The sequence below is a fragment of the Phasianus colchicus genome, chromosome 2 (genome assembly GCF_987193195.1).
Source record: "Phasianus colchicus chromosome 2, bPhaCol1.hap1.1, whole genome shotgun sequence".
NCBI classification, from domain to species: Eukaryota; Metazoa; Chordata; class Aves; order Galliformes; family Phasianidae; genus Phasianus; species Phasianus colchicus.
In genome coordinates this window covers 71059549-71086964 of record NC_143437.1, presented here as the reverse complement: position 1 = coordinate 71086964, position 27416 = coordinate 71059549, and the positions used below count along the sequence as shown (strand labels likewise).

The 27416-nt window shown below is 41.1% G+C and overlaps 2 protein-coding genes across 8 annotated transcripts in view; one reads left to right on the top strand and one right to left on the bottom strand.

The window, feature by feature from the left end:
- USP45 (ubiquitin specific peptidase 45) overlaps positions 1-23689 on the bottom strand; it is a 52665-nt gene extending 28976 nt beyond the window's left edge. The window contains exons 1-8 of one of the 7 annotated variants that reach the window (XM_090135960.1): positions 16723-21833; positions 15710-15920; positions 14526-14635; positions 13333-13502; positions 11638-11741; positions 10776-10876; positions 2073-2218; positions 851-946 (exon numbers count right to left, since the gene is read on the bottom strand). In XM_090135960.1, coding sequence (XP_089992086.1) covers positions 851-946; positions 2073-2218; positions 10776-10876; positions 11638-11741; positions 13333-13502; positions 14526-14625 — 717 coding nt within the window. In that variant the 5' untranslated portion in view covers positions 14626-14635; positions 15710-15920; positions 16723-21833. The other 6 variants (XM_090135962.1, XM_090135964.1, XM_031611048.2 and 3 more) reach the window with 6 other exon arrangements.
- A 39-nt stretch (positions 23690-23728) lies between these two features.
- Positions 23729-26717, top strand: TSTD1 (thiosulfate sulfurtransferase like domain containing 1). Its single transcript, XM_031611057.2, has 4 exons — positions 23729-23920; positions 24087-24257; positions 24899-25058; positions 26334-26717. The coding sequence occupies exons 1-4, from the start codon at positions 23830-23832 to the stop codon at positions 26395-26397; spliced, it is 486 nt and encodes a 161-aa protein (XP_031466917.2). The 5' UTR covers positions 23729-23829; the 3' UTR covers positions 26398-26717.
- Positions 26718-27416: the final 699 nt, after the last annotated feature.

Below are 27416 nucleotides of genomic sequence, written 5' to 3'. Positions count from 1 at the left end.
GTTGCTGTTCAGAACTGCCATTAGCGGTAACAAAGATAGCAGTGCAATGAATTTCACACTGCTCTTGCCTGGAGAAGCTATGAGCACCACTGAGAACAATATACAGAAATCTTTGTAATTTCAGCAGTGTCTGAAAGATTCCCACCTCTCAATCCTTACCACCACCAGAAAGCTCCCAGCAACCAGCAGAAAAAAAGAAAGAAAACTCTGCAAACTGCTTTCTTTAACTAGCAGAGGGAAAGGGACACTGTCCTTACTCCACCTGCCAACAATATATTATGAAAATGAGCATCTCTAAGAAACAACAAGGAACAACAGCATGTTGATCATAATGACAATAGTTTCTTTCCCATATGCCTCTGAGGACAAGACATTTAGTCTTCACTAGAATTCTGTTACCCTCAGTTTAACACTCCATCTGGGAAGCATACATTACATTTTACAAGCCCAATCAACGTATTGCTGAGGCAGACCAGAACAAAAATATTTCATCAACACTTTATAGAGCCAGAAATTATACACACATATTGACGAAACAAAACGGGAAACAAACATAAGCCACTCTTTCTTAGGGTCAAGCATTATTTGCTACTTCAGTGTTAGAAAATATGAAAGGAAGTGACTATTCTCCTTCTTTCAGGGCAGAACCTGTTTTGTAACAGGTTTGATTCACAGACATCATAAACTGGCTGAACTACTAAAAGACAGCCATATCACCCTGACACCTGATCTTGTCTATAATTCAAAAAGAAACAGGAGAGTAAGAGCTCGTCTTTAACAGAGATGTGATTTCCTAGCTCCAGTTTCTTCCCACACTTGCCCAAATCTGTATTTCTCACTGCATACTTACCAACTGGGAGTCTGAAGTATGACAGATTTTTAACTTTGTTCCTTTTTCCTTCATCTCATACATCAGTTCATTTAGTATGTGAGTCTGTGCCAAATTCTGAAAGAAAAAATACACAAATCCAAGAAAACACACCCATTTTTTTTTACTCCACAGCTCTCTTCAGTTACAAATTCTATATTCAGGGTTAGACAAAACCAGACATATTTAATAATGTGCAACTGAGGTTTAAATCAGTAGAAAAAGCAGATATCACCCTTAAAAGAGCTATCACTAATCTCAGACTGTTTCTAAAATTGTATCTAATTCTGTTCTCACAATTCCCAAGTATTTTCCTATTAATAACATTGTTATTGTTGAACAACATTTTTGTTAGTTTGTTTATTTTGCTTTTGCTTCCTTAATGGCGAGTACACTACTAAGAAAAAGCATTTGTTTCTGTTAAAATTTGCAGCCTTTCTCATAGCGCCACAGCTTTTTTTTTTCCTTTATTTTGGTTAATGTTTGCTGCAGATGACTTAGATTTCCTCAGTGCCCTATGTCTGTTCAGAGAAAAATTTGTAGTAATTATGCACTTAAAAATTTACTTATAATAGCCTCCATCATAAATGTTAAGTGAAATGTGCCAGTTCTGAACACCTTTGAAATGAAATGAATTTAATTTCATTTGCTTACTCCTGACTGCAGATATACATATCTCTGTCCAACCAGCGGGCATTAAGATGTTCCAATATAAATGCTAGTAAAGCTGCTGCTATTTTTAGGATGTTGGATTCGTTATACATCCAAATCAATAAAAGTTTACTCAGATAGTTCATTCTGGTCAGGAAAAAAAAAAAAACTATAATCAATAAAAATATGCATGAGGTACCATTTTTCACACCCACCAGTACGTTAAATACCATGCATTACTCATGAGTGCCTGATGCTGAACTACAAATAAAACCATATGCTGGAGTACAACCCACACACATATGCAGTGTGTAACACACGACATTTTCATTTGTCTCAATACCTTGAAAAATGCTACTGATCCAGGAACTCTTTTTTTTTTTTTTTTAATAAAAGGAAATATTGCTTAGATAGAAAGGAGCAGAATTTGAAAAGGGCCTCCTGAAAGCAGAAAGTGGTAACCTCCAGAACCTTTCACAAAGCCCATGGTTTATAAAAATTAACATTTCTGAAGTCTATAAAGAGAAAAAACTGTATGAGCATTCCATCTTACCTGCATGACAGCATTAAAAAAGCACGTATTTCCTAAATTATTTATTCCTTTAACTGGAACTGATGTACCATTACCAGAACTTTTCCCTTTCAGAATTTCACTGGTTTCACTGCTTTCATCACGGAGTCGTATGATTTTTGATGAACCTGTAATTAAACTATAGATTAGCATTACTTGATAATTGGATAGTTAAAACAACTCAGTCCTTCTTTGGATTATGTTTATTATTTTTGATATAAGCTGAAAGACATCCCAGTGGCACTCTAAGCCACTTTATAAAGTCTTTAAAAAACATGAGACATCAGCAGTTAAAACCCTGGGAAAAAAAATTCCCACAACTACATATATCCAATGAGTGCCTTTCACAATAATTAGAACATCTCCAAAGACTTTAGCTTCTTCGTTATGTAAAAAATAAAGAAGTAAAATAGGTTCTGTTAGTTTATTAACAACAAGAAGTTTAATGTATGTTCTTTAGATGCACTGGAAACACCACACAAGGGCTGTATTTTGGTGCATTTATGGAGAGGTAACCAAAAGTTACCACCTGAATACTGCACATCTTTACCAATCCTTACGCTTTCCTTAAATTGTCTGGTACAACTTGGCCAAGGCAGTTCAATTTGAGTTGTTATTAGTTTTCTCAAATGCTGTGTTTGCTCCCCCACCCACCTCCCTTTGTAACAGCCTGAGGAGTTGCTAGTAAAACCCAAATGGATACGTTATTTTAATTTCAAACCACAAGAATTTGATAAAACTGCAATGGAATATGCTACCAGCATAACATCCATGCGTTTTCCTATTTCACTTATTATTTAAATAGATTGGGGCAGCAAAGTTAGACAGTCATTAACTTGTAGCCTAGAGGTAATGGAAAGACTTGAGATAACAATATTTAGCCTGGAATTCTACTAGCAACTTTCATATTGTCATGGTTGCAGGACTAAATATGAACATTACTGACATCTGCAGTGTCTTAAATATTGATTAACAATGCATGTCAATGTAAACGAGTTATGGACTTAATAGATGCCAAGAACTGTGATGCTGCAATCTATGCCTTGACATATGAATTCATATATTTGTTCTAATGAGTTTCACATCGAAATCTCATTAAAGTGTTCTTGGGAAATAACTAACCACCCTATTTACGTTAATGAAATGCTCATGCCAAAAGGTTCTTTAATGTAGGTTCTGCATAGTATCTTGCTTACAAGATGAAAAAATATAATTAAATAAAAACCAAGTCATTAAAATATTTTATCTGCAACAAGCCTCTGATGCAGTCTGCCTGCACCCTGCAGCGCCATCAAGGCACAATTATTTCTCTGAATTGCATCTGAGTTTGTCAAAATGCAGCAAGAGGTGCTTCGCTGTTTAAAGATATTTTTAAATGTTCCTAGTAACACTGCTTACACGGCTTTAAAATACTCTTCATTCCACAAGAGAAGGGCAAAGAAAGAGACTAAATTGTCCTTGGAAAAGCAATGTGCTTTTGAATGCAGTAAAAAACAAATGGCTTGAGAGCTGTGCACACCCAAAAACAGTCTCTGCTTCGTGGACTATGTGCAGTAACATTTTTTAATTTACATTGCAAGGGGTTATTCTACAGTGTCTGATGCTCCTTCATCCACAAAGAGCTCCAAAAGCATCTTAGCAGGAGAAAGGGAGCCCCGAGTATATGCAGCTTGAAGGCACTCGTCACTCTCAGAAATCTGATAATATTATTGGAGACCTTTTCCTTTTGGAAAAGTGTGCACACAGAGAAGTGCTGGAGAGAAGAGATGGTTAAAAAGAAAAAAAAAAAAAAAAGCCAAAATTGTGTAAATAATTTGTGTATTAGTATACCACAGTTGTTGCATTTATCCATCGGCATTCAAAAACATCTGGGACGGCATCTTAAAGTAAACAATGTTCACAAGGCCATCTGGACAAAACTGCAGGCAAAAATTAAAGCATAAGCATATGGAAAAGCAGATTTTTCTCTTCCCTTCAGCAGTACAGGATGACAAATGTCAAACCTAGATCTGTCCACGCTTCACTGTGCTACGCTTTGCAGCACCACCTGGCTCTCCTTGCACAGCCACCAAATATGGACAGCACTGCCACAGCGGACCATATCTGCAGGGCAAACTCGATAAAAGCATTTCACTTCATGGTTAAATGGAAACTTCACACAAGTAGCAAGGCTCCATTTGCTGAATCTCACATATGAATTATTTAAGGGGGAAAAACAAAGCAACAGCATCCAGTTTTGTGATAAGGGCTGAGAGAAAACGCAATTGCAAAGCACAGTGCATGAGAACCAGCCATACGATGTCACAAAGCTGGATAATTAGCACAGGGGTGAGAAGGAGCAATAAATTAAGAAAAGGCCTGTATGTTGTTACAGAAATCTAGGCACCTCCTTTCATTAAGAAGGCTTTAATTATCGTCTCTTGATTTTTCGTACATTTTACAAGCTAATTCCACACAGTATTTCACTAGCTTTTTGTATCTGTGAAAAAAATCAGTGCTTTGCCATTACAATCACTATCTGCCATCTAGCTCCCTCCATACAGACATTTTTAGGGACATAAGAAGAGCCAGAGGAAGGACAGCGGTTTTTAATTAAACTCTGTTCAGCGTCCCTTGTTTGAGGACAGATGACAGACAGGCCTAAAGCTGAATGTTTAGTTGACATGTGATGAGTTGGCCAGTCTTAATAGAAGATGCTGGTGATGCCTGCGATAGCTAGTACTTCTACAGCTTGGGGCTGGAGGGTCCTTCTGCAATATTAACCCACGGCTACAAGCCTGTTATTAATCAAAAGACCAATACGTAATTTTTTAAAGTGAATTTGCACTGAACTGTTTCAGATTCTTCCTGACCTAATCTTGCAATTCTGTAATGTTTTCACAGAAGTGCTCTGGGATATGAAAAATGATTTTTTAAGCCAGTATAGATAAAAGAATTTTAAGATACAGACTCTATCAAAAAAACCTATTGCTGTACACAAGGACTTACAACTCCTGGCTGAATTGCATTCTGTGAAAGGAAGAACTGCCATCCACCCAGGAATGGGCAGCAGTAACTGTTACAGAGGAACTCCTGCCAGCCTTACGAAGAGCAAGGTGGGTGAAAAGTACACGTGTAATGAAATTCATCACCTCATTTTTGTATGCGATTCACTATTACATCTTTTAGAGTTGACACAGGTCCCCTCAGTCTCTTTGCCTTTCTCAGACAGGGTGGGCATTGGCCCCGAGCAGCCATCAGGGGTTGCTCCTCTCCTACAGCACAGCAGACAATTAATATTGTGCTACTGTTTTCTTCAGCTTTACTAGCTCCCTCTGCTCATCTACATCTCACCTTGTAGGCTCTGAGAGAAGGGAACATCACAATTGCACGGCACTGGCCTTACAGATATGTGACAGAGCTCAAGCCCTACTTTGATGCAGAGAACAGTTCAGCTCATGAATAACAAGTCATCAACCCAGGTGCAAAAGCAACATAGTGCTGGCACAATCACTTGCAAAAGATGTTCAGAAAACTTATCGGTGGTCCTATATTTGTTCTCCAGCACTACAAACATTTGCAGCCTATGCAGACTTTTATATCTCTCTTTCTGAAAGTGAAATGTGCCTAGGGGTGCAGATGGTATGCAAGCAAAAATGTAAATGACATCCAATTTTTCTTTCAGCTGGGGGAGTAAGCATTTTTGCTCATCTTTTCAATATAACTCTTGCTGCGTTGTTGTTGTGTTTTTTTTTAATTAAAAATGAGGGTTCCAGGAATATGCACTTTTATTTCAAGGTCAAGCCTTTTTCACTGAATAGAACTGCAGTACTTCAGTTGAAGGTCTTCATAGCAAAAGCAAGGTTAATAGATTTCTTTTCTTTTACCAAGTTCTCCTCATGCATGTTGTACAAAATGCTACCAAATTGTCTGGCACTCCTTTTTCATTTAAAAATTTTGGTTTTTTTCCAACACCGTACAACAATGAGAATCCAACCCTTAGAAAAAACAGCATTGTACTAATCATAAATGGTCACTAGATTCATGTTCTAAAGGATTGATTCCTCTTGCGGGGTTACTGTCCTACCAACTTTATTTCTATGATTCTGCCAGGTTGTTATGAACCAAAAAACTCATGCACATAGAGTGAAAGAGTAACCTACTCAGCCATCAGAGCTGATGTTCCATGCTCAGATGGCTGGTGCTACACCTCACAAGTAAGCAAGCACACAGACAGAAAAGGGAAAAACCTATGGCTAAAAATGGCAGTGTCTAAAAATTTATTAAGTTAAATAGATGTGAAAAATTTAGGACAGGCAACAGAAATGTCTTTTTGCTGAGGTGTACTTCAAATTTGGATAGTCAACATATTCTGCATTATTTTGCTAGTTACATTTAAATTTTTCATACCATTTGTTTTTCCAGGCATGTTAACACCCAGTACTCGTACTGTAAAGTTAAAGATTTTTAATTTCTCCATCAGTTATATCCACTAAAACAAATATAAGTTTTCAGCTTTCATCCTTTGGCAAAGGCTGGGCAGCTGAACTTACTAGCAAAATCTTACTCCTCTGCTTTACCTTCCAAATAACAAAATTAACTACAGAATTTTAGAACAGATATTCTTCCTTCCCATTCTATTGCCACACAAACAAATTTAATTGACTGCTTTATAGAGAAATTCAGTATGCAATCCTATGTCTTCACCAATGTCTAGTTTGGCTTTTATAAAGGAAAATATGCATTTTTAAAACCTCAGAACAATTTATTTTCTCCAGCAAATGAGCAGGCACCCAGCTAGCAATGTCTCAGCATGGTTTCTGTGTACTACATGTGCATTATGTCCATGTGAAGCTCACAAGTGTGCCACACTGACAATACTGCACCTGCCTTTCTGTGAAAATCATCATGGCCTGCTAACCTTTTCCACAAAACAAATTTCTGGGTGGTACACCCTAGAAAGCAATCTTGCTTTATTCTTCCATCTTGTGCCCAACATGACCTCTTAACCAAACAAACTCCTCTACAGAGAGGGGGAGAAAAAAAAAAAAAAGAAAAAAGGAAAAAAAAAAATAGCAGGCATGGCTGGGTACAACAAACCATAGGATCAGATGCGAAAATCACACAGCTGCAAGCATTCTTTTGGGAACCCAGCACTGGGATTTATCTCAATCGCTTAATGTAATTACAAAAGTCAGTCATGTAGTAGTAATGTAATTTGCACATTTTTACAGCTGAAGTGAAGTCGAATCTTTATGAGAGGCTGAGTGAAAAGCAGGGATCCTGCTGCCACACTATTCCACCACATTAGTACCAAATGACAAGCATTTTGCTTTTGTTTATTTTCCAGGCTGCATTAATTAAGAAATCTATATAACCCTCCCTTACACACTGAAGCTGATTAATTTATCTTTAAATGACTACCGTGCTCTCAAGAATTTAAAAAAAAAGAAAAAACCCTAACAACCTTCATCTGTTATTTATATCTATGCTCATACTGCATTTCTGTAGAATTTTCTACACAACGCTACTTGAATTGTAATGAAGCACCACGCCAACCAGTCATTAGCATATACAGAAATCCAGATATAAGATGCATTTTTATTACAGTGCAACACTGGGGTATGAAAAGCAAGTAAATTTGTTCTATAAGCTTTTTTTAATTGAAGGCAGAAACAGAAAACCCCAAAAAATGGGATGAAGCATAAGATTAATTTTAAAGAAATGAAAAAAAAAAGTTGTGAGAAACAAGCACTGTAAAACTGACAATAGTTTGTATTTCCAGGTTTAAAATCAGTAGTTTAGTATTGACTAATATACTATATATATATATATATATCTTTTAAATCTAAACCAAAAAGAATTTAAAGAACAACTACACTGAAAATATCACTGTAACATGAAATGAAATGCTAAACCTAAAACAAAATAAAAGGTAAGTCATGAATGGTAGAGTTAATTTTCACTGCTGTCTGCTGTGTCCTTTGTTTTTCTGAACAGCACAAATTATGCTTTGATTTCTGATTCTACTAAAAAACATATTTGTGATTCTGTGAAGGTATTCTAGCTTTTTAAAAAAATAACTCTTAAGCTACATTTCTCTAGTGCAAGCACCTGGTGTGCTTCCAAGTTACTATGTGACGTAAAAGAATGCTGTTTAATCTATGGAAGTAAAACTAGAACATCAGATCTGTTAGGAAATTCCTGCTTACACACCTGTTACTTATTCATCCACGCATCAATGTTTCCTAGCATCTTCCAGGGGTAGCTGGGACCAAAACAACCAACTATGTCAGTTAAAGAGCTTCTTCCTCTTTTAATTGCTGCCTGAGGAAGCCCAACAAAGTACCTTTGGGCCAGTACTGCCAAAGCTCAAACTGATCAGCTTGGCACAGCTGCTTCCTGACTGAAGGCTGCAAAGGTCCCAGCTCAGAGCACATATTTTCCTACTTCTGCATTAGCTTACTGCAGGTGAGCCTCAGCCTGTCTGGAACAGCACAGGCAACGTGACTACCCTCCAGCAGCCATCCCCATACATGGAGCAGCCTTTTGATGCAGAAGTGAGCATGCAGAGGGGTACACCGGGGAACTGACCCAGGCCAGAACAAAGCCAGCAGAAATCCTGACCCTCTCAGCTTTCTACACCAATTCCCTGTGCCATTTTAGGCTTGGACCAGTGAAGGAGACTGGGAAAGGAGGAGTAGGAACAAGCAGTGGTGTCTTGCTTCTGAGGCAGCACTGACACAAGAACCTCACGGACGTGGTGTGATGCAGCAAGAATGCAGACTCATTAGGCTGTCAATGATGTAAAACTGCACTAAATCGCTCACTGCCTTGTGCTCACAGTAAAAGCCAGCCTGACCTCACCAGTCATACTGATTACTAGAGTTACATAGCAGTCACTGCCACAGCACCTTGTGTTTCAAGGCATTACAGCAAGCAGGGAGGACTCCGTACAATCCTGTCACGACATATGTAACCAAAGACTGAAGCTGGACAAAGACTAGATCTTAATTTCAATCCCTGATTCAGGAAACTGGAAAAAAAATGGTTTAAGTCAAACAGAAAAAAAATTAGAAAAAAAATCTATTCCTTTAACAGATTCCTTTAAATCTATTTCCTTTAAATCTATTTCCTTTAAATCTATTTCCTTTAAATCTATTTCCTTCCAGTTGTATCTAGCAGATATTGAACTGAAATACGTTTCTACAAAACATGTAGATGTTTTGTAGAAATATTTGTAGATGTTTAGATGTATGACGTAAATGTTGTAGATGTTTAGTACAATACATGTTTCTACCAAAATGAAACGCAAATACATACAGAGAGGAAATACATTCTGCCCTGCTCTAATACAATCCCCTGATTGTTAAGACAACCCTACTTCTTCTGAACTAGTTTGGAATAGTGCTTGCTTACTTTAAGACAATTCACAGAAAAGTAATCTTCTAAGCCCCCAACTCTGAAAGCTTTAGATGTCTTCAAATTTCATAAATTAACATTCCAAAGCACGAAGCACAAAGAATCCTATCACTTCTGAAAGTCTTACCCAGAAGTTCTAAGCTAGAATGAAATTGTTTCCATTAAATTAACTGAAACAAACATTCCATTTTAATCTGCAAGAGAGCTGCAACACCAATTTATGTCCACATGAAAGCTTCGAACTATAGCTATGAATGAAAGTGAAATCACATACTGCATTTTCATCATTCCAGGCAAAATGATGCAAAAAGGAGCAATTCATAAATTACAAATAAATTACTCAGTGTAGAACTTGTGACCAGATAAAATACAAAATATGAATTTCTGAGTGACACCTAGATTTTTTTCCCCTCAAGAATTACCTATCACCTATTAGAACTAGCAGGATTTGTGCACATGCAGCTAGAAGAACATAGTCCAATCCAGTAAGGCACTCTTTTCCAATCTTACTTCCAACCAGTTGACTGGGGGGGAGGGGGGGTGGTGTGTGTGTATAATTTGGAATCTGATGTCTCTCAAAAGTCAAAAGCCAGAAATGCTCCAGTGTGTATTACAATAGGGATGAACAATAGGGATTCTCAAGAGCAGACAGCTGAGGGCCACACATACAAAAACTTCATCTACACATCTACAATCATATATACTGATAAATATAGGGAAGCTCCTAAAGCAAGAAAATAATTTAACATAATTTTCTATTTACTGAAAAAAGCATTACATCAAAGAACAGAAAGCACTATGTTCAACAAGAGAGTACTGTAAGATCTCCTTACATAAATTTAATTAACTACAGAAAACAAATCAGAATCAGAAAAAAAATTCAGATATTACACATCCACACTATAAAAATTCAATTCATTAATTCCTCCAGATAGTTTTTGTGCATTAATTCATATGGCTTTTTACTTAAGGTATAATATTTTCTCTACAACAAAGTGGGACTTCCTCATTAAAGATAAAACTTGGGAAAACCATCTTATAGTGCCCCAAATACTTGAAAAAAATTAATTGTGCTGAATAAAAAAAATGCAGTTGTTCATAAAAACCACTATAGTGATAAGCGTAACTTGCCCAAATAGCCGTGCAGTTAAAAGCTGCATTATACTCCCATACTCATACATACTTTTTGAATTAAATGTTTAATATGACTCAAAATTTGAAATATTCATTTTTAGAGACAGTACATTACAGATGTTCCAGATTCAGTTATTTGTGTATACTTACTTGGTTCAGCTCTGGAACCATGTTTCTGAAGAAAGTCAACTATCTGAGCCAAAGCCTTTTTGTTGCAATGTGTTGACAGCTCTTCATCACATTCATAACACCTAAACAAAAGAGGAAATGCACTGGAATTCAGGATATCTACATTCACTTTCAAGTTTTAACTGACCTTTAAAAACATCTTACACAAACTAGTTAAGCTCTAGGTCTCAAATCTTTGAGCTAAAAAGAGGAGAAAAAATTAAATCCCCTCATCCCATACACACTCTTCTTTAGATCAGCCCTAATTCACTTCAATATTAACAAATTTAATTAATGTCAGTTAAAAGCCCTGCAAGTAGCCAGGTAGAAACAAGCAGGAAAGGTAAACTCCTAAAATCAATCAACTCTCTACACAACACAATGGACTCTCAAACTACTATGCCAGTATGCTGTAATCTTCTTCATTGGCAATAAAGTACACTGCCCACTGCAAAAAACACATCTCAGCCCAAAACTCAGTGGACATTTTCTCAAAAACAAGAAAAAGTGGGTGATGTGACCGAATACCGCTTGACAGGAACAAACCCGTGTTTGGACTAAGAAGAAGATAAAAAGAAGCTCTCATGGGACAGGCAGGATGGAAGCTTACCGAAACTGCTTTCTATTTTACTCTTTTCCATACTCTTAGGTATGTGATCTCTCTACATACCTAAGGACAAACTAATTTTCTGTACAGAAAACCTGCCTCTTTGCTCTTCAGAGACCTACGTAAACAGTTTATTTTATCTTCTAGAAGTATTCTTTATAATGAAAAGACACTGCTCTTAGTTAGGAGTAACCTTTATATGCAAGCATAAACGAACACCTTCTTATTCATTCTTACCATATGATCCACGTACTGAGACTGATAACAATGCAATGAGGTTCTGTGCGTGCCGTTTGAAAGTGTTTTAAAGAATGCTGTCCTTCTGAGTTCTTACTGCATCCCTAAAAATGAAAACATTAATATAGTGAGAACAAAAGAGAAGTGGGAAAAGAGTATATTTGTTAAATAAACTATAAAAACTTTACTTTTCAAAATCAAGCAGAAAGCTATAATGCATAAAAATATTCATTCTGAACAACTGAGAGGGTTTAACATTCAAAATAATCCAGCAAGACAAAGACATCAATTAACATTTTTGGGAAAAAAAAAACCACTTTCTTTTTTTTTAAATACAAGAAAACTCATTACAACACAAAAATAGTACCTCATCTTTTCTACTTAGGAAAATTATAAACTTGTTTTGAATTAAGAGAAATAACTCCTATGTTCTGAAGGAGTATTGTCAGTATAAAGCCAATTATGCCACTTACAAAGGTTTACCAAAAAAAAAAAAAAAGTGAATAACTGTGTAGCTCATTTGGTCCATGGAATATCAAGGTAACCTTCACTGCTCAAGATTGCTCGTGCATTCCAAACAACAAATGCAAAAGGCATATAAATTGTTGTGTTGTTCATTTTTTTTTTTCCACTAAAAACTACTCAGAATAAAACACTCATGTACAACAAATTCAAGAGAAAATGTGCAGTTTTTCAAGTATCTACAGAGTGGAACTTAGAAGAGTAAGGAGGAATACTGGTCTCTGAATAAGACATGAATTTTAGAGGCCACTGAATGCATAAACATGAAAAAGCACATTTATTTAATTCCTTTAAAAGATCTCCTTAGCTACAATTTTTCAGAGATAATCTGTGAGTCCTCCTCAGATCTAGTTAACTGTCTTCCAAAGCCTAGTAACAGCATGCTTCTTTGCAAAATTAAACTTATTCAGATAATCCCAGTAGAAACTGGCATTTGTCCTTACTGTAGAGAAAGATCTGTAGATTGTTTAACAAAATTGTAAAATGTTCTTTCTAGGCAACTATCAGCTGAACTAAGCATGACATTGCTTGTAAACTCCATTTTTTACTATCAGCCTTTACTTCAGTCACAGGCCAGAAACCTACACAAGCTCTTGCGGCCAGGACCTTCACTTTTAAACTCTGAGGCCACAATGTGACATTGTAACTGATCCAAACTATCAGCATTAACCAAAAATTAACAGAAAGCAACACTCTCACTTCCACCCAGTTCCTTCTTCTTGGGTTCAATCAAATCTAGCAATTGAGTGCCTGTAGCATAAACTGATTCAGCAATTTGCAAATTCACTTATTCATTCATTTGTATTTGCAGTACCTTCTGCCAGATGAGCCAGCTCAACTGATGTATTTTGCAACTGTACAGTTCCTGGAGCTAATTTTCCATATGTGGCAAAAGCACGCAGATGAAATACAGAGAAGAGCTGGAACTACCACCTGTAGGTGCAGAACTGCACCTAAATAAAGCTACCCCAAAATACTGCCAAAAAATACCAAAGAACACAAGGCTACATCCCAGTCTATTTTAAAAGCTGAAGCATGGATTCTGACAACTAAGCACTTAAGTAACACTGTTTCACTGAAAGTAATGAGATGCCACGCCAACAGCATCTGTATCTGTAATGTCCTTTAGAAAATCAGGGCCTATACACCCCTGACTTCAGAACAGGTGCTTACCTGAGAGCCACACTTGAGACACAGCCATATGTCTGAAGGTGCCACAGGCTCACCATCACTCATCCGCCTTTCCTTCAGACACTCTGAACATATTGACCAAATGCTCTGAGCTACTGCTCTCTTCACATGATGTACATCCACTGCTTGGCTCACGTGCTGGCAGGTTAAGCCTAAAGAAAATGACACTTTGAGCAACTGAAAATAACAGTTAGGAAGGATAGCATATGTACATTAAAGGAGCACAATCTTTAACAATTCAGCAACAGTAAAGGTTCCTACACTGTAATTGCATGCAATTATTTTGGCCCAGGTACAGGACCCTCCACTTGTTTTTGCTGAATTCCATGAAGTTTCTGTCAGCTCAATTCTCCAGCAGTCTAAGCCAATCTCAATAGACAACCTACACTCCATTATATCAACTCCTCTCCTCAGTTTGCTGTCAAGATATTTATGAAGATAAGGGCAGCCTCACAAGAAAATCACACAGCTCTCAGCAGCTTCATATGCATTCCACCCGATCCCATGGACTCACATATGTCCAATTTGCTAAACAGCTCTCAATTGTCTTCTATTCCAGATAAGACTTCAATCCAGAGCTTGCCACTAGGCTCAAGGACCAGAGGAAACTGAGTGCAGACACTGTTACATGTGAAGACAGGCATAGAAGAGATTGGGTTCCTCAGCTTTTTTCCACGTCCCTTGTCCCTAGGTGCTCTGCACCCTCAAGTTGCACATTCACACTCATCTTAGCCTTCATTTTGATGTCACAATACCGAAAGAAGCCCCTCTCAACCATTGCTTCCTGCATCAGATTCAACTCTAACCAATGTAGGCTTACCCAATCTCATCCCTACATAATCAAAGCCTCTCAGATTGCAATTCAACCTCCTTCTACTTCCTCTGTGCTTCACCTTTGCCTCCCAGCTCAGCCACACATCCTCTGCCATGCATCTGATCTTCCGTGCACGGGAAAAGACCGCCACTGTGTTCTGAAATGATTGTCATGGAAGACCAACCCCTCAGGACAGTCATGCAGTGTAACAGCCATAAAGTAAAGACTTGATTGAAGATGCTCTGTTATGAATTCAAATAATAAAAGTACTTCCTCGTACCAATGAGTTGTGGTTTTCATCAGTCAACATGGAAATTATTAGCCCTCAACCTCAGAGCAAAACATCACGTCATGTATTTACCTGCAATATCATCTGAAGAGTCTTCATCCTGTGGCCTGTTAGGCCTTTTGCTTCTCTTTGTCTTCTCAGGGTTAGCTCTTGATGGATCTTTCACCCGCATCTGTTACTTACTAGGAAGGATAAAAAGGGATTACCTATTGTCTAAATATATCGTTAAGTTTAAACTCTATTAGCGTGTGAACACGTCATGTATTCAAGCCTCAGGAACATAGTTTTAGACTTTGACTAATGTCACCTACTTTGTAATAAAAAAATATGAATGTGTCAGGAATGAACTCTAAGGAATGCTGTAAGATCAGTTATATTACACAATGTTATAAACTGTATCTGTAGCAAAGGGGACATGCGTTTCCAGGCAGCAATGTTAAATATCTGAGATACTGAGATTTATTTATTTTTGCCATTTTAAACTACTACAGAGTTCCAGCCACTTCTTATCAGAAAAGCTTCCTTCCTTAATACCTCTTCCATAACATACCTCCTGTAAGAAAGGCTTCTGTCATCATTTACCTGTGCATGCTCCTGAAAACATTCTGAGCAATTTCAGATGGTTTAATAAAAGACAAATGTCTTCCAATTCTTACAAAACTGTCATCAACTGTAAGTGTGGACCAACTACAATGTGAGCTGACCCCCTTGTTAAACATCAGAGAATCCACACAAATGAACACTCACAGAATTTAATAAGAGAGTTAGAAACTAATAAATTCATCGGAGATTTCAGTGCACTAGCTACTTAATCAAAATCCAAATCTTAATTCACTGAGTCAGCACAGCAGTGCATCACACAGCTTCTGTGGTTTCATTTGCAGGTTTCATTTCATCTTTTAATGACGTGCTTCTTAAAAACAAATAAATGTATGTTTTGAGATACAAAAGCATACCAATGTGAGACGGTCAAATACTCAAACACAGCAAATCTGTGAGGCATTCTGCTTGGAAAAGCAATGACATCTTGTTGTGGTACCACATACAGGTTAATAAAGTCACTTGGTCCACCAATACCAAACATTTTTTAGCTGTGCTGCCACACTGACGTGTAATAAACCTCTGCAACACTTTACATTTAGGGACAGCAAAAGATACAATCTCATTATAGATCTACTACATACGTTTGCCACTGTCTAATCAAGTTTTTAAATCTTCTCTATACTTCTGCAACACTGAAAGCCACTGGAACTCACCACTGTTAGCATGCAAGCAGCACTCATTGGGGTGAAGTAAGCAAAGTATGCCTTAGAGCTACTCTTTCAGGCTTCCTACAAACTGGGACATCTCCTGCAGAAACATCTCACTACCAATTACAGAAGTATTTTGGAAGAATTGGGATTCTGTGGAGTAAGAATAACCTCTGTTCTCTGCTTCCTTGCACGGGTAACTTCACATCTCTTCAGCCTGTTAAAACACACATTTTTTTCCTTTTCTTTCTTTTTTCTTTTTCTTTTTCTTTTTTTTTTTTTTTTTTTTTTTTGTAATTGGCCATAATATATAACAGCAATATATAATATATAACAGCAATTAATTTACGCCATCAAGACCTTAAATGATAGAACTCTGAATTTTCTGTACCTAACAATATAAAACTTTAAATGCTCAGACATTCAAGTAAGCAGTGCTACTAAATTCAGGTTGCTGACTTGGCAGATTTGCAGTTTGTGCTCACGCAGTAAGAAAGATCTGACTATTCCAGCTCTTGAATACTTACATTTGAGTAAATTTAAAATCCCTGATGTACATCAACACATGATGTCACAGAACAGAGAAAGGTGCTTTCAAGACAAGCAACTTCAAGTGTGCATTTCTACCTTGTCATCGTCTAATATTCAAACAAGCTTCACGTGAAACTGCACACCATCACTTGTTGCAGTGTGGCTTAACCAAGCACAAGGTTCATTGTGACGTTCATCAGACAGTAAGGCTGATCCAGCTGCTGTCAGAAAACTGATTTTACACTACATTATGTAAAGAGCCAATAACGAAGACAAGAAGATGTCCTCCCTAAAGGAACACAATTGTGCTTAGGTTATTCAACATTGATGTAACTATCTACTGCTTCGTTTCAGCTTGAGAATTTCTTTTAACTGTTTGGACAGATTGTATAAGACTGCCCAAACCACAGATTTCACCCAAATGATGGTCATGCTCAAATTGGTCCATTTCAAGCCCCAGATACTTTCATGAAAGAACAGTTATGCACCTGACTAGCTGAAATGCAAGCACAACTCTTCCACCTCTGAATCCCTGTGGCCAACAGGCCGGAGGACACGACATGGAACAGACAGGAGCAGCTCGCTGCTGGAACCTGCTCTCAGCAGGCCTTTGGGACATGTGAGGAAGGAAGAGCATCAAACCTGGAATAATTGGAAAGGAGGCACTTCTGACAAAATATAATCAATGTGGTATCAGAAACAAATGCTGACATAAAATCCAAGTACTGACAATGCACATTTTGGCAATCCACTAACCAACCTGGAGACTCTTCTGCCTTCATTGAGTAAGAGCAGGCAGAACAAAAGGTAACAAGGACAAGCAGATGAGCCACCTTTCACAAACACACACAGAGAGGCAGGCATCCATCAGGCAATGTTTACTGACTCTGGAGCTCTTGGAAAAGCCACAGAATATCAGGACTTGGCCACATAGGCCTTGTGTCTGTCTTTTGAATAGCACAGAAATGGGATGAAGGGCTAAGAAAAGGGAGCCATTCAGCAAGTGTCTGAGATGCAAGTAGCCCAGTACATACACAGCACTGCCTGACCTCTTCCTACACATTTGGGGACTAAAAACATTGCAAGAAAAAAATTGAATCTAACAATTTAAATCACAACCAACAATGTTGGACCAAAGTGATTGTGCAAGGAATTTGATTATTGTATTTAGCTGAGAGATAGAAGAGTGGTAAGGTGCTTCAGAAATTATTCCTCAGACATGTATCCGTGTACGTGAAACAAAAGACTGATAATTAATAGGAGTGAAAATCCTGAAGAAAAACAGAACCCCTCAAAAAAAACCATACAATATAGCTAAGAAGAAAGCAAGAAAGAAACTCTCCACGTTTCTTTTGATCATAGGCACAATCCATTCAAGACAAGTAGGCAGAGGGGAAGTAAACACAAAATGAACTAGAAACACTGAGGATTAAAATCTTGGCAATATCCACACAATTTGCCTCTTTCCAACTCAGCCTTCTTAAATAAAAATATTTCAGTTTCATGGAAAAATAAAAAATAAATACAGACAGAGCCAAATCACTTCCATTTAAATAATCCTTCCATACAAATCTAAGAACTAGTTCTTGCCAAACTCGCTCGGACACTTTGAGCTCAGCACACAAGAGTTTGAAGCGTAACCATCACTGCTTGCTATTCTTGGTTTACTTTTTACTTTTAAAGTGACTCGTAATGGCAGTCTGCCTACAAAAAGCTGATGAAGATCAAAAGCACCTCTCTCTAACTGTTAATTTCCACCTTTATAGAAAGATCAAAACACTTCAAAAGCAGCAGAACAATCTGCCTGCCTAATTTTAAAAGCTTCAGATTTGATAAACTGCCAACAAGCAACAGAAGGTAACAGTGCTAAATTTGTTGACTTAAACTCAGGTATGCCTAGATTATTTTTAATGTAAGGTATGCCTGAAATAGTCTATATTTAGCATAGCCCTTTCAATGAAGTACATATTTAGAAACTTCAAAGAGTTGGATATAATTCCTAAAATAAATATTATTTTTTAAATGTTATGTTTTACTGAAACTCAGTAGAGCTAGGACCAATAGAAGGTATCAGGCTAGTGTTTCACTTCTCTTTTAGGAAAAAATAAACAAACAATTCACCCCTCTCCACAAGACCTTTATGTAACAGAGGTAACAACTTCGTTGCTGATATTCCTCAAAACTTATTCCTATCTTATCTTGCACACCAAACTTAGCAGTTGGTACGTCCTCCCACACACAACTCCTACAACTCACTGCACTGGTAGTGTATTTTCTTATGCTGTACCTTCACTATGGCATTTGTAAGAAAGCTGAAGCACACCAGCAAGTCAGCAATAGCCTGACACTGCCGGCTCCCATACCAATGCTCCATTCCATCCATCAAGATCTATGTTTTTTCCCATCTTAGAATTAATGTGCCAGCTCTTCCAGGCAATGCTGTATTTATGTGTTCTTATCTGCATAACGCCTATCACCACGCTCCTCCTATTTCATGATTACCTGGGAGAATAACACTTGCATTACTGGAGTGTAAACAGTAAGATAAAAATGACTTAATAACCGTCAGCTTATCTAAGCACACTTATAAAATAGAACCAAGAGTCTCCAGATGGTTTCCAGGTACTATTTTGGATATGGAAAAGACTCTCCCAGAAGAACTGGCCATTAACTGTGAAATGAGTACAGTGAATTACCTGAACAGTGAGCACCTGAATTCAAATGAGCTGGGACCTCAATTCATCTCAGGTATCCTAAATGCCAACTGCTCCACCATTTGTGCTCAAACTTACCAATTAAAACTATATAATTTTATGTTGCTAGCACAAAAAAAAAAAAACATTGTATTAGACTGGAAAGGAACTAAATATAGCATTTCAAAAATCAGCAGAGGGCTTTCATAGCACAGCTGCCAACAGCAGCCTATCACAAAAGCACGGGGCCGCTGATCAGATTAAGCCAAAAGGTCAAGATGCTCTGTAGCACATTTGCAAATGGCACTTTACAAGCTTCCTTCTAACTGTAAAATGACTGACTTGGCCAGGACAGTAATGCCAGATTCCCTGCGAGCACATTTGCGACATGTTTTGATGCAAGCTGCAAGTTGATCTATTTTGGATGTCTGTTCAGAGCATTACCTGTGGCATTTTGGCTCACTCACTGCTAGATCAAACGTCACCCAATCGCAGCGAGAACCGCATCCATCACGCTCAGCAACTGGGCAGTGCCATCAATCAGCCGCCAGGACATCGTGCATTCTGACAGCCACCAAAACCTTCACAGCAAACAAGCCCTCGCTGCCTGCTGGAGCAGTAATAGGACCAGAACTGCTGACTGGTAGTGGCAGCAACACTTCTTCCCCTGGAAAACGTCGTTTGAAATTCTCAAAGTGTCATCTCCCAGATTCCTAGCCCAAAGGCACATCACACATCCTACACCATCACTGGAGCTCAAACGCCAGTCCTGACACCAGATTGGAGTCCTCACAGAGTGAGACACAGATGTACTTTTTGCACATCAGATGGACAGAGCCTTCTGACCACTGGATACAACTTCCCAAGTGAGAGTGAAAATCCCATGGCGTTTCTTATTTTTACTAATCTTTTTTATTCATCTGTCCATGCCAAACATAGTCCGTCAATGTTCATGTCTGCCTCCTACACAATCCTCCATGTATGCACCACTGAAACCTAACTGCCACCAAAAAAAAACCCTGCTTTTAATGATGGAGAGAAACAAGATGTGCCCTGGAACAGGAACAGAAAGAGCCCAAAACTGGGTTTATGACTCAAGTAAATAAAAGGATCGTGTGGGTAAAAGGAACAGTTCTTTGATGACATATTTTTGCTAGCATTTTATACCAAAAGTTTTGCTAGTGCCTGACAGGAAAAAAAAAAAAAAAAATCAGGGATTCCTGCCAATATCCAGCCTCATAATGAATACACCAAGAGGGAAAAGCATCTGGGCTGACACGTTCAGGGCCTAACATGGATTTTCCAACAGATCCATGAATATCCTTGAGAAATAAAAATACATAAGTGTCATAGCAAGAGCCGTAGCTTCTAAGTCATTATGCTGGCCTGCCAGAGAGAACTTCCCCTGTGAAGCAACAGCGTGCTGGCAGCGCTGACAGCCCCAGCAGCCACGTGGTGTGAGCAGCGACGTGAGCAGTGTCGTCATCACAAACACATGAGGAATAACTGCCAAAACAGCCAGAGAACCAACAGGGAGCTCGTGGCATCCTGGCAGGGCTGTGAGACAAAAACTGCAAAAAGTGGTTCAAGATGTCATAAAGAAAAAATGAAGGGCAATACCAATGAAGGGTGAACTGTGATAAAATGTCTGTGGAGTCTTAGAAAAATTAAAAAATAGGTTTTTTTAAAGTCACATAATAGAAAGGAACTGTGGCTGTAGCACACTGCCTGAGAGGGCAGACTGAAGCCCACACTGCAAGCTAAGAGGCCTTGGTATCACAGAGCCATGCAGCCTCCTCACCTCAAGGGTTGAGCTGGAATGGATCCCAAGAAGACAAAGACCACGCAAAGCTTTCCATCTACCTTGGAAGTTGTGAGAGTGAGCTAATTGATGTGGTAGAATAGACAGCATAAAGGACTATGAAAAACTAGTCTGAGCTCTTTGAAAATCAAAGTCTTGCTGCACAGAGCAAAGCATTTCATTCTACTTCCCTCCTACATACAAATTGCCCCAGTTTGTTTTGCTAACACACCTAAAGTAGAACGACTTGTCCTTGATGTACCACAGCAGAACTGTGAGATGCCAGCTGCATTTCTGCGAATCAGGCAAAAACAAAACTACAGAATGCAAGTTCCTCAATATTTCATGAAGAAATCTGACAAAATATTTACAACCGTAGTAAGCTTCAGAGCAGTTTTACAAGGCATGCTCTGCTGCCAGTCTGGTGTATGTGCGTGCCACCACCGCCCTTCCATTTAAAATGCTGGAAAATTGGGGGGGTGGAATGTTTGAGTCTTCACGTACTAAAGGTCTGTCTAATGGAATTCACTTGTACCTAAAGACAACATGCCACAGTACACCTGAAGTGAATGCTATTAGCTCCTACTTTGCACGCGTTTATTCTCGTGCTCTGCGCTTAATATGCAGCCACATGCACATCCTACTAGTGGCAACACTCCCACACAAGAACAAGGTTAGATCCTGAAGTAAAGCCTACAGACAACAAAGAACTGAAGTTCTGCGAATATCCACGCATCAAAAAAAAAAAAAAGAAAAAAAAATCGAAATACGAATCCAAATATGCCCTTGCAGAGCCGCTGCTACACAGAGTCTGCAGCCCCACAGCCCACCCTGACGAACGAACAGCACGGCAGGCTGCCGCCCGGCCCCCAGCGCCCACCTCGGCCCAGGCGGCCCGGCCCGGGGCGGTGCGCACGGCCGTCTCCCCGCCGCCCCCGGGCCGGCACACGCCGCGCCGTCAGTGCCGCGCACAGCCCGCCCGACGGCGTCGCGATACGGGACCGCAGCGCAGTGTCACAGCCGCGTTTGCGGAGCGCGCCCGCTCGCTCGCCTAATGCGAAGTGACCGCAGCTTATGCTTAAGCCCGACCAACTGCGCGGCGGCTGGTTCCCTCTCACCGCGCAGGCATCTCGCCGAGGAGCTCGCCGCAGTTCGGCAGCCCGGCCCGACGCCGCTATTTTCACCTCGCTTGCACGCTCGGCGCGTTCGGGCCGCTGACGGCTGGCGGACACCAGCAGCCGGCAGCTGGCGAGGCACCGCGAGCCCGCACCAGCCGCGTTCCGCCGCTACGCGAGAGCGGCGCCGAACAGCGCCGCCCGGAACCCCGGGAGCGGGGATCTCCGCCCGGCCGCCCTGGGGCCCGGCCCCGCGGCGCGGACCCGACGCCCCGTCTCCCCGGGCCGCGGTTCTCCCTCCCCCAGGCCGCGGTCTCGGCGCCGGCCGCCGCCATGGCGGAGCGGAGTGGATCGGTCCCGGCCTCCCCCGGTCCGCACCCGCGCAGCGGCCCCGCGCCACCCGCTCGGCAGGAAGAGCCGCTCGCGGGCACGGCCCTCCTGAGCTCGGCCGGCGGCCTCCCCGCCACCCCGCGGCCCGCACTCACCGAGCGGCGGGCGCGCAGGCACGGCGGCGGCAGGAAGCGGCGGAGGAAGCTGGGCCGCAGCCAGGGCCCCGCCGCTCCGCTCCGCCCGGCGCGGCCCGCCCCCGGACCCGGCCCGGCCGCCTCCTGCGCCGGAGGAGGCCGGGCTCGGCGCTCGGTGAGCGGGGCAGGAGCCGGCCTGGGGCGGGCGGCGGGCGAGAAATGTGGCTCTAGAGGCACCGGGGGAAGGGGCGTGCTGTGGGGCTCTTCAAAAACAAGGACCTGCAGCGGCTGCGTTGCACCCAGGCTGAGGGGATGGTTAGAGAAGCGCAGACTGAACTCTGTGCACTGAGGTCAGAAGGCTTTATGCCCATCCCAGGAAAAACACGGGTAAGTTACAGCTGTGCGGTAGGAAGACTTGTCATAGATACCATGTAGCGAGGGAAAATGAAAGGCCAAGGGTGAGGAAGGATGAAACGTGGACAGCACCAGCCATAGAGCCAGAGAGAAAAGCAAAGAGAAAGCAGAGAGGGAACGCCAAGAGCACACAGTAAAGCACGATTGTGGTGCTAAGGAGTGTGGGAAGGTGGGTAAGTTTGGTGGGTGCGTGCTAATGGCTGTACCATGAAGGTGAAAAGACAATAAATGTGCTGCTTTTGAAGAAAAGATGGAAAAGTTATTGGAAATGGTGATTCATGCAGCACCACAGCATGGAGCGTTGGCTGGGCTACTGCTATCCCCTCTCCTGTCCCTTCAGTAACCATGGGGCTGTGCCTGCCTTCAGCCGCTCTGACTTCAAGCTGAGCCCTGCAAAAGCCAACTTCTGGATTGCTCCAGCTGCTGCACACAGGGCAGTGTGTTCTGTGTGTGTGTTTGTGATCCTGGGTCACACTAACGCCATACAGACTAATTCATACAAATACAACCCGATGCGGATTTGTGTTTCGTGCGCAAACCATTCTGACGCACCACCACTCGTACCTACGGTCCTAACTGCAACTCACAGAGAGAAACCTGGGCGGCTGTTTTAGAAGTACACACATGAAACACAACTCAAAAGAGGAAGCATTCCATCCCCCTGTGTTCTGTTAAAAACGGAAAGCGCATAAAGCTTTAACTCACGTATAGCTATCGTGCTCCGAAGAGACATTTGCGAATGCCCGTCACGGGGCCATATGGGAGGCGGCAGAAGGGCGGCTGGGGAACCAGCTCTTGTGCCAGCTTCGATCTGTCACACTCTCCGGCTCTGAGGAACACTTTGTTCTCGTTTGGAAAAAGAAAACTCTCCTTAGCGAAGACTGTAGCCCTCAAAACACAGCCCTCTTTTAGGAAAGGGGATGATCAGCACGCCCGCCTCTGAGGACGGGCACCACCGCTACGGGCTGTACGTACAAAGACACGTGGAAGGAGAGAGGGTCCCTCATCGCTTCACACCAAAGCGGTGGCCGCCGGCGGGGAGGGCCCTAGGGAGCGGGCAGGGCAGGGCAGGGCAGGGCGGGCCGGCGTCGCCGCCATCTTCGGGCGTATGGCGGCCTGCGGCTGGTGCCGGTGCCGGGCGGCGCTGGCCCTGCGGGCGGCGGGCGGCAGCCTCTGGGGTCGGCGGGGAGCGGCACCCGGTGAGGCAGGGCGCGGCACGCGGGGCTCGGACCGAGGCGGCGGGGGCGACCGGCCGGGCCCGGGGTCACCCGAGGCGCGGAGCTTTGAGGGAGCGTTTCACGCTTTGTTGCTGCCGGTAGCCGGGGGGAGCTCGGCGTGGGCTCACGGGCTGTGCTGGTTTTACAGAGCCGAGGGCGGTACATGTCACCTCCCCCAGCCTCTGCTCCGAGAGGGAGAGCAGCGTGTCCTACCAGGAGCTCAAGGACCTGAAGAAAGCCAACGTCTTCCACATCGATGTTCGAGAGAAGTGGGAGATTGAGAGAGATGGGAAAATCCCGGCGTCCATCAACATACCACGTAAGATACTCGCACTGCTGCCTGGAAATGTTTGTTGGTGCCGTTTGGCTGGCGAGCAAGGCTATGAATGCATGATCACAGAATCCCGGGGTTTGGGAGAGACCTGGATCATCTAGTCTCATTCCCATTAAAGCAGGTTCCATACAGTAGGTGGCACAGGAAGGAGTTCAGGTGGGTCTTGAATTTCTCCAGAGAAACAAACTCCACAGCCACTCTGGGCAGCCTGTGCCAGTGCTGTCACCCTCACAGTTATGGAATTTTTCATCATGTTTGTATAGAACTTCCTGTGTTCTGGTTTGTGCCAATTGTGCTGGGCACCACTGAAAAGATCCTGTGCCATCCACTTGACTGCTGCCCTTAAGATATTTATAAGTGTTGATACGATTGATAAGACTGCCTCTCAGTCTTCTCCAGGCTGAACAGACCCAGGTCTCTCAGCCTTTCCTCCTAAGGGAAGTGCTCCAGGCCCATAATTATCTTGTGGCCCTCCACTGGATTCTGTCTAGAAAATCCCCATCTTCCTTGAGCAGTGGAACCCAGATCTTCCCAGAGGAATTCGAAACATTAGTAGACCAGTAGGTCTACTGGTGGGCAGAGAATAAGTGAGACTTTCTGTATTGTTTTATTTTTGTATTTCCCAGTGAATGAATTAGTGGAAGCTCTGCAGATGAATCCAGCAGACTTTAAGGAGCAGTACAATCAGAAGATGCCTGCCAAGTCAGACCATGTGGTTTTCTCCTGCTTTGCAGGAACAAGAAGTAGACAAGCACTGAGTTTTGCTGAATCCCTGGGTTTCAGCAGGTAAGCATGAAATCATGCATAAGGATGAAGTTACTACGACCTCTCCCAGTAAATACAGTAGAAGTCTCTCAACTTCCAATAGATGTGAGTAATAATGTTGACATGGAACATGAATGAAGAGATTAATCTTAGAGGTAGAGAACTGCCAAACAGTACCTTTTCATGTCTCCACTGAACCTTGAAAGATTGTATTTGGTGTTACATCAAAGTGAGATGTCCTGTAAAACAACCCCTAGCAACTCTGCTTTTATGCTGAAGGTGGTTTCCATGTGCTGCAGGACCACACTGGTGTTGGAAGGACTTTCTATTTATTACTTATGCCTTGCTGAGATGCCGTTTGTACAGCATCATAAACACTAATCTTCACATGCAGGATGACTGGAAAGGTAGAATAGTTTTTATTTTGGTAGAAGTAAAATCTTAGACAGTTTATGAAACCATATCCTTTGTGAAACTGCTGTTCCAGTTCTGTACAGTGCTGTACAGTTCACCACTGATAAAATATGACTTTGCTTTCAGTAAAGCAGTGTGTTGTTTACAAAGTAGTGAAGGGACTAGTGAAAAAGACAACAAGATTGACAGAGTGAAAGAAAGGGTAGCATTTGAGTGGTAGAATTGTTAGGGTCTCAACAGAAGGTGTCTCGCTGACTTGAAGGCTGCAGAAATGTCAAAAACTGGTTATTTGCCCAAGTTTTCACTGAGCAGCAATTCAAGAATTGGAGTATCCCTGCCAGTTATAGTCAAAAGTATGGAACCATGCTCTTGTTTTATAAATCTGCTGTTTAAATAAGTGCAAAATAACCTTCATCGCCTGTTTTTCATACTGCCTAACTGAAGGAATCTATACTGTTTTGCATGGTGTTTCTTTTTTAATCACGACTGTTTTTTCCCAGGATTATGTCAGATCTGTATTGCAAGAGACTAAAACCTGTATGCTTTTATTTCATGACATCTGAAGTATTAGCATAATATCCCATAATGTCCCACTACAGTGAGTTCATTGGCAAACTATTTAATTGATCCATTTGCTGCTGCTTGCTTGATGTTTGATCTCCAGCATTGCGTTATTTGGAAGAAATGGCTTACAGAATATACTGTTTAGATGCAGGCAGTGTTTGACTTCCCTTATTTCTGGCTGGTTCATTGCATAATGTACAAGTGTAGTTAAGATAAACTTCTTTGTGCTTTTTTTCTGTGACTTTTCTTCCCTATCTTTTCCTGCATACCTTGATAAAGGAGAGTCCTTTATGACATGTATCTTCTGCATACTTTCAGAGTTCAGCACTATGCTGGTGGCCTTGAAGACTGGGCAAAACATGAATCTCCAGAGAAAAAATGAAGATTACATCCTCCAGCTCCTGCCCCACCTTCAAGATGCTTTGTAGATTTTAGCATTCAAACTACCCACGTTCCACTTTCAGAATACAAACCTTTCCCCTTTCCTCATGTAAATGGGCATTTCATTAGCCATGCATATTAACTGCTTTGTTTAAATTAAGGACTATGAAATGAACAGATGATGTTAAATTTGTTCAGCCTTTAATTTGCACTACGTTATTTGCTGGAAGAAAGTGACAAGAATTTTAATGTTTTTGGCTACTAGGATTTCTGCATGATTTGCTTTATGACTTTAAATAAATGGTGAAAGTATGCATAAAATTATCCTTCCCAAATAACTTTGTTGAGTAGCTTGTTTAGAATAACTGCAGTTTAATGGACACTTAGTGTAAGTGTCCTAAGCACAGGTGTATTATTCTTCATGTATAGCTGTATTTTTAAGTTTTTGCCGCGTTATCAAGAGCATACAATGGGAAACTGACTTGCTGTTCAAAATGTGTGATTCCTTATTTTAGAAGTATGTCCATTTATATACACAGGTCTTCTTCTGAGCACAAAATGCAATAGCACTCAGTCAACTTGTTCTTTTCCCTTAGCAGCTCAGCATCAAGTGAGAACTTGTCTATATTTACTTGAAGTTGTTATTACAGAGATGTAATCATCTTAGGCTGGAAAATTTGAAGTGTCTAAGGAAGCTACCTAACTCCCTGCTTTCTTCTCTGTATATTAATTTGTATATCTGAAATGTTTAAAAAAAAAAAATCCCACCCCCACCTATGAAGTTGCATAGTTATAATTCTAAGGATTGGGTTTTTTTGTTTGTCATTTTAATGCTGTTAGCAGTTCAAGGAAACTAGCAAAGCTGAGTTACTCAGGCCTATAGAAAACTACAGAAGCCCATGACTCTGTGGGATGTCTGGAAAAAAGGAGCAAGATTTCTGGTTCTGCTCTGAGAATTAGGCAACAAACTGTCACACCTCTGTGGCAGGTGTGTGTCTAAATGGTGGTAAATTACATTTG

Coding starts and splice junctions, on each gene's coding strand:
- TSTD1 (XM_031611057.2), top strand. CDS start 23,830: ATGGCGGCCTGCGGCTGGTGCCGGTGCCGGGCGGCGCTGGCCCTGCGG. Junction 23,921..24,086: donor TCGGCGGGGAGCGGCACCCG/GTGAGGCAGGGC, acceptor CTGGTTTTACAG/AGCCGAGGGCGGTACATGTC. Junction 24,258..24,898: donor GGCGTCCATCAACATACCAC/GTAAGATACTCG, acceptor TGTATTTCCCAG/TGAATGAATTAGTGGAAGCT.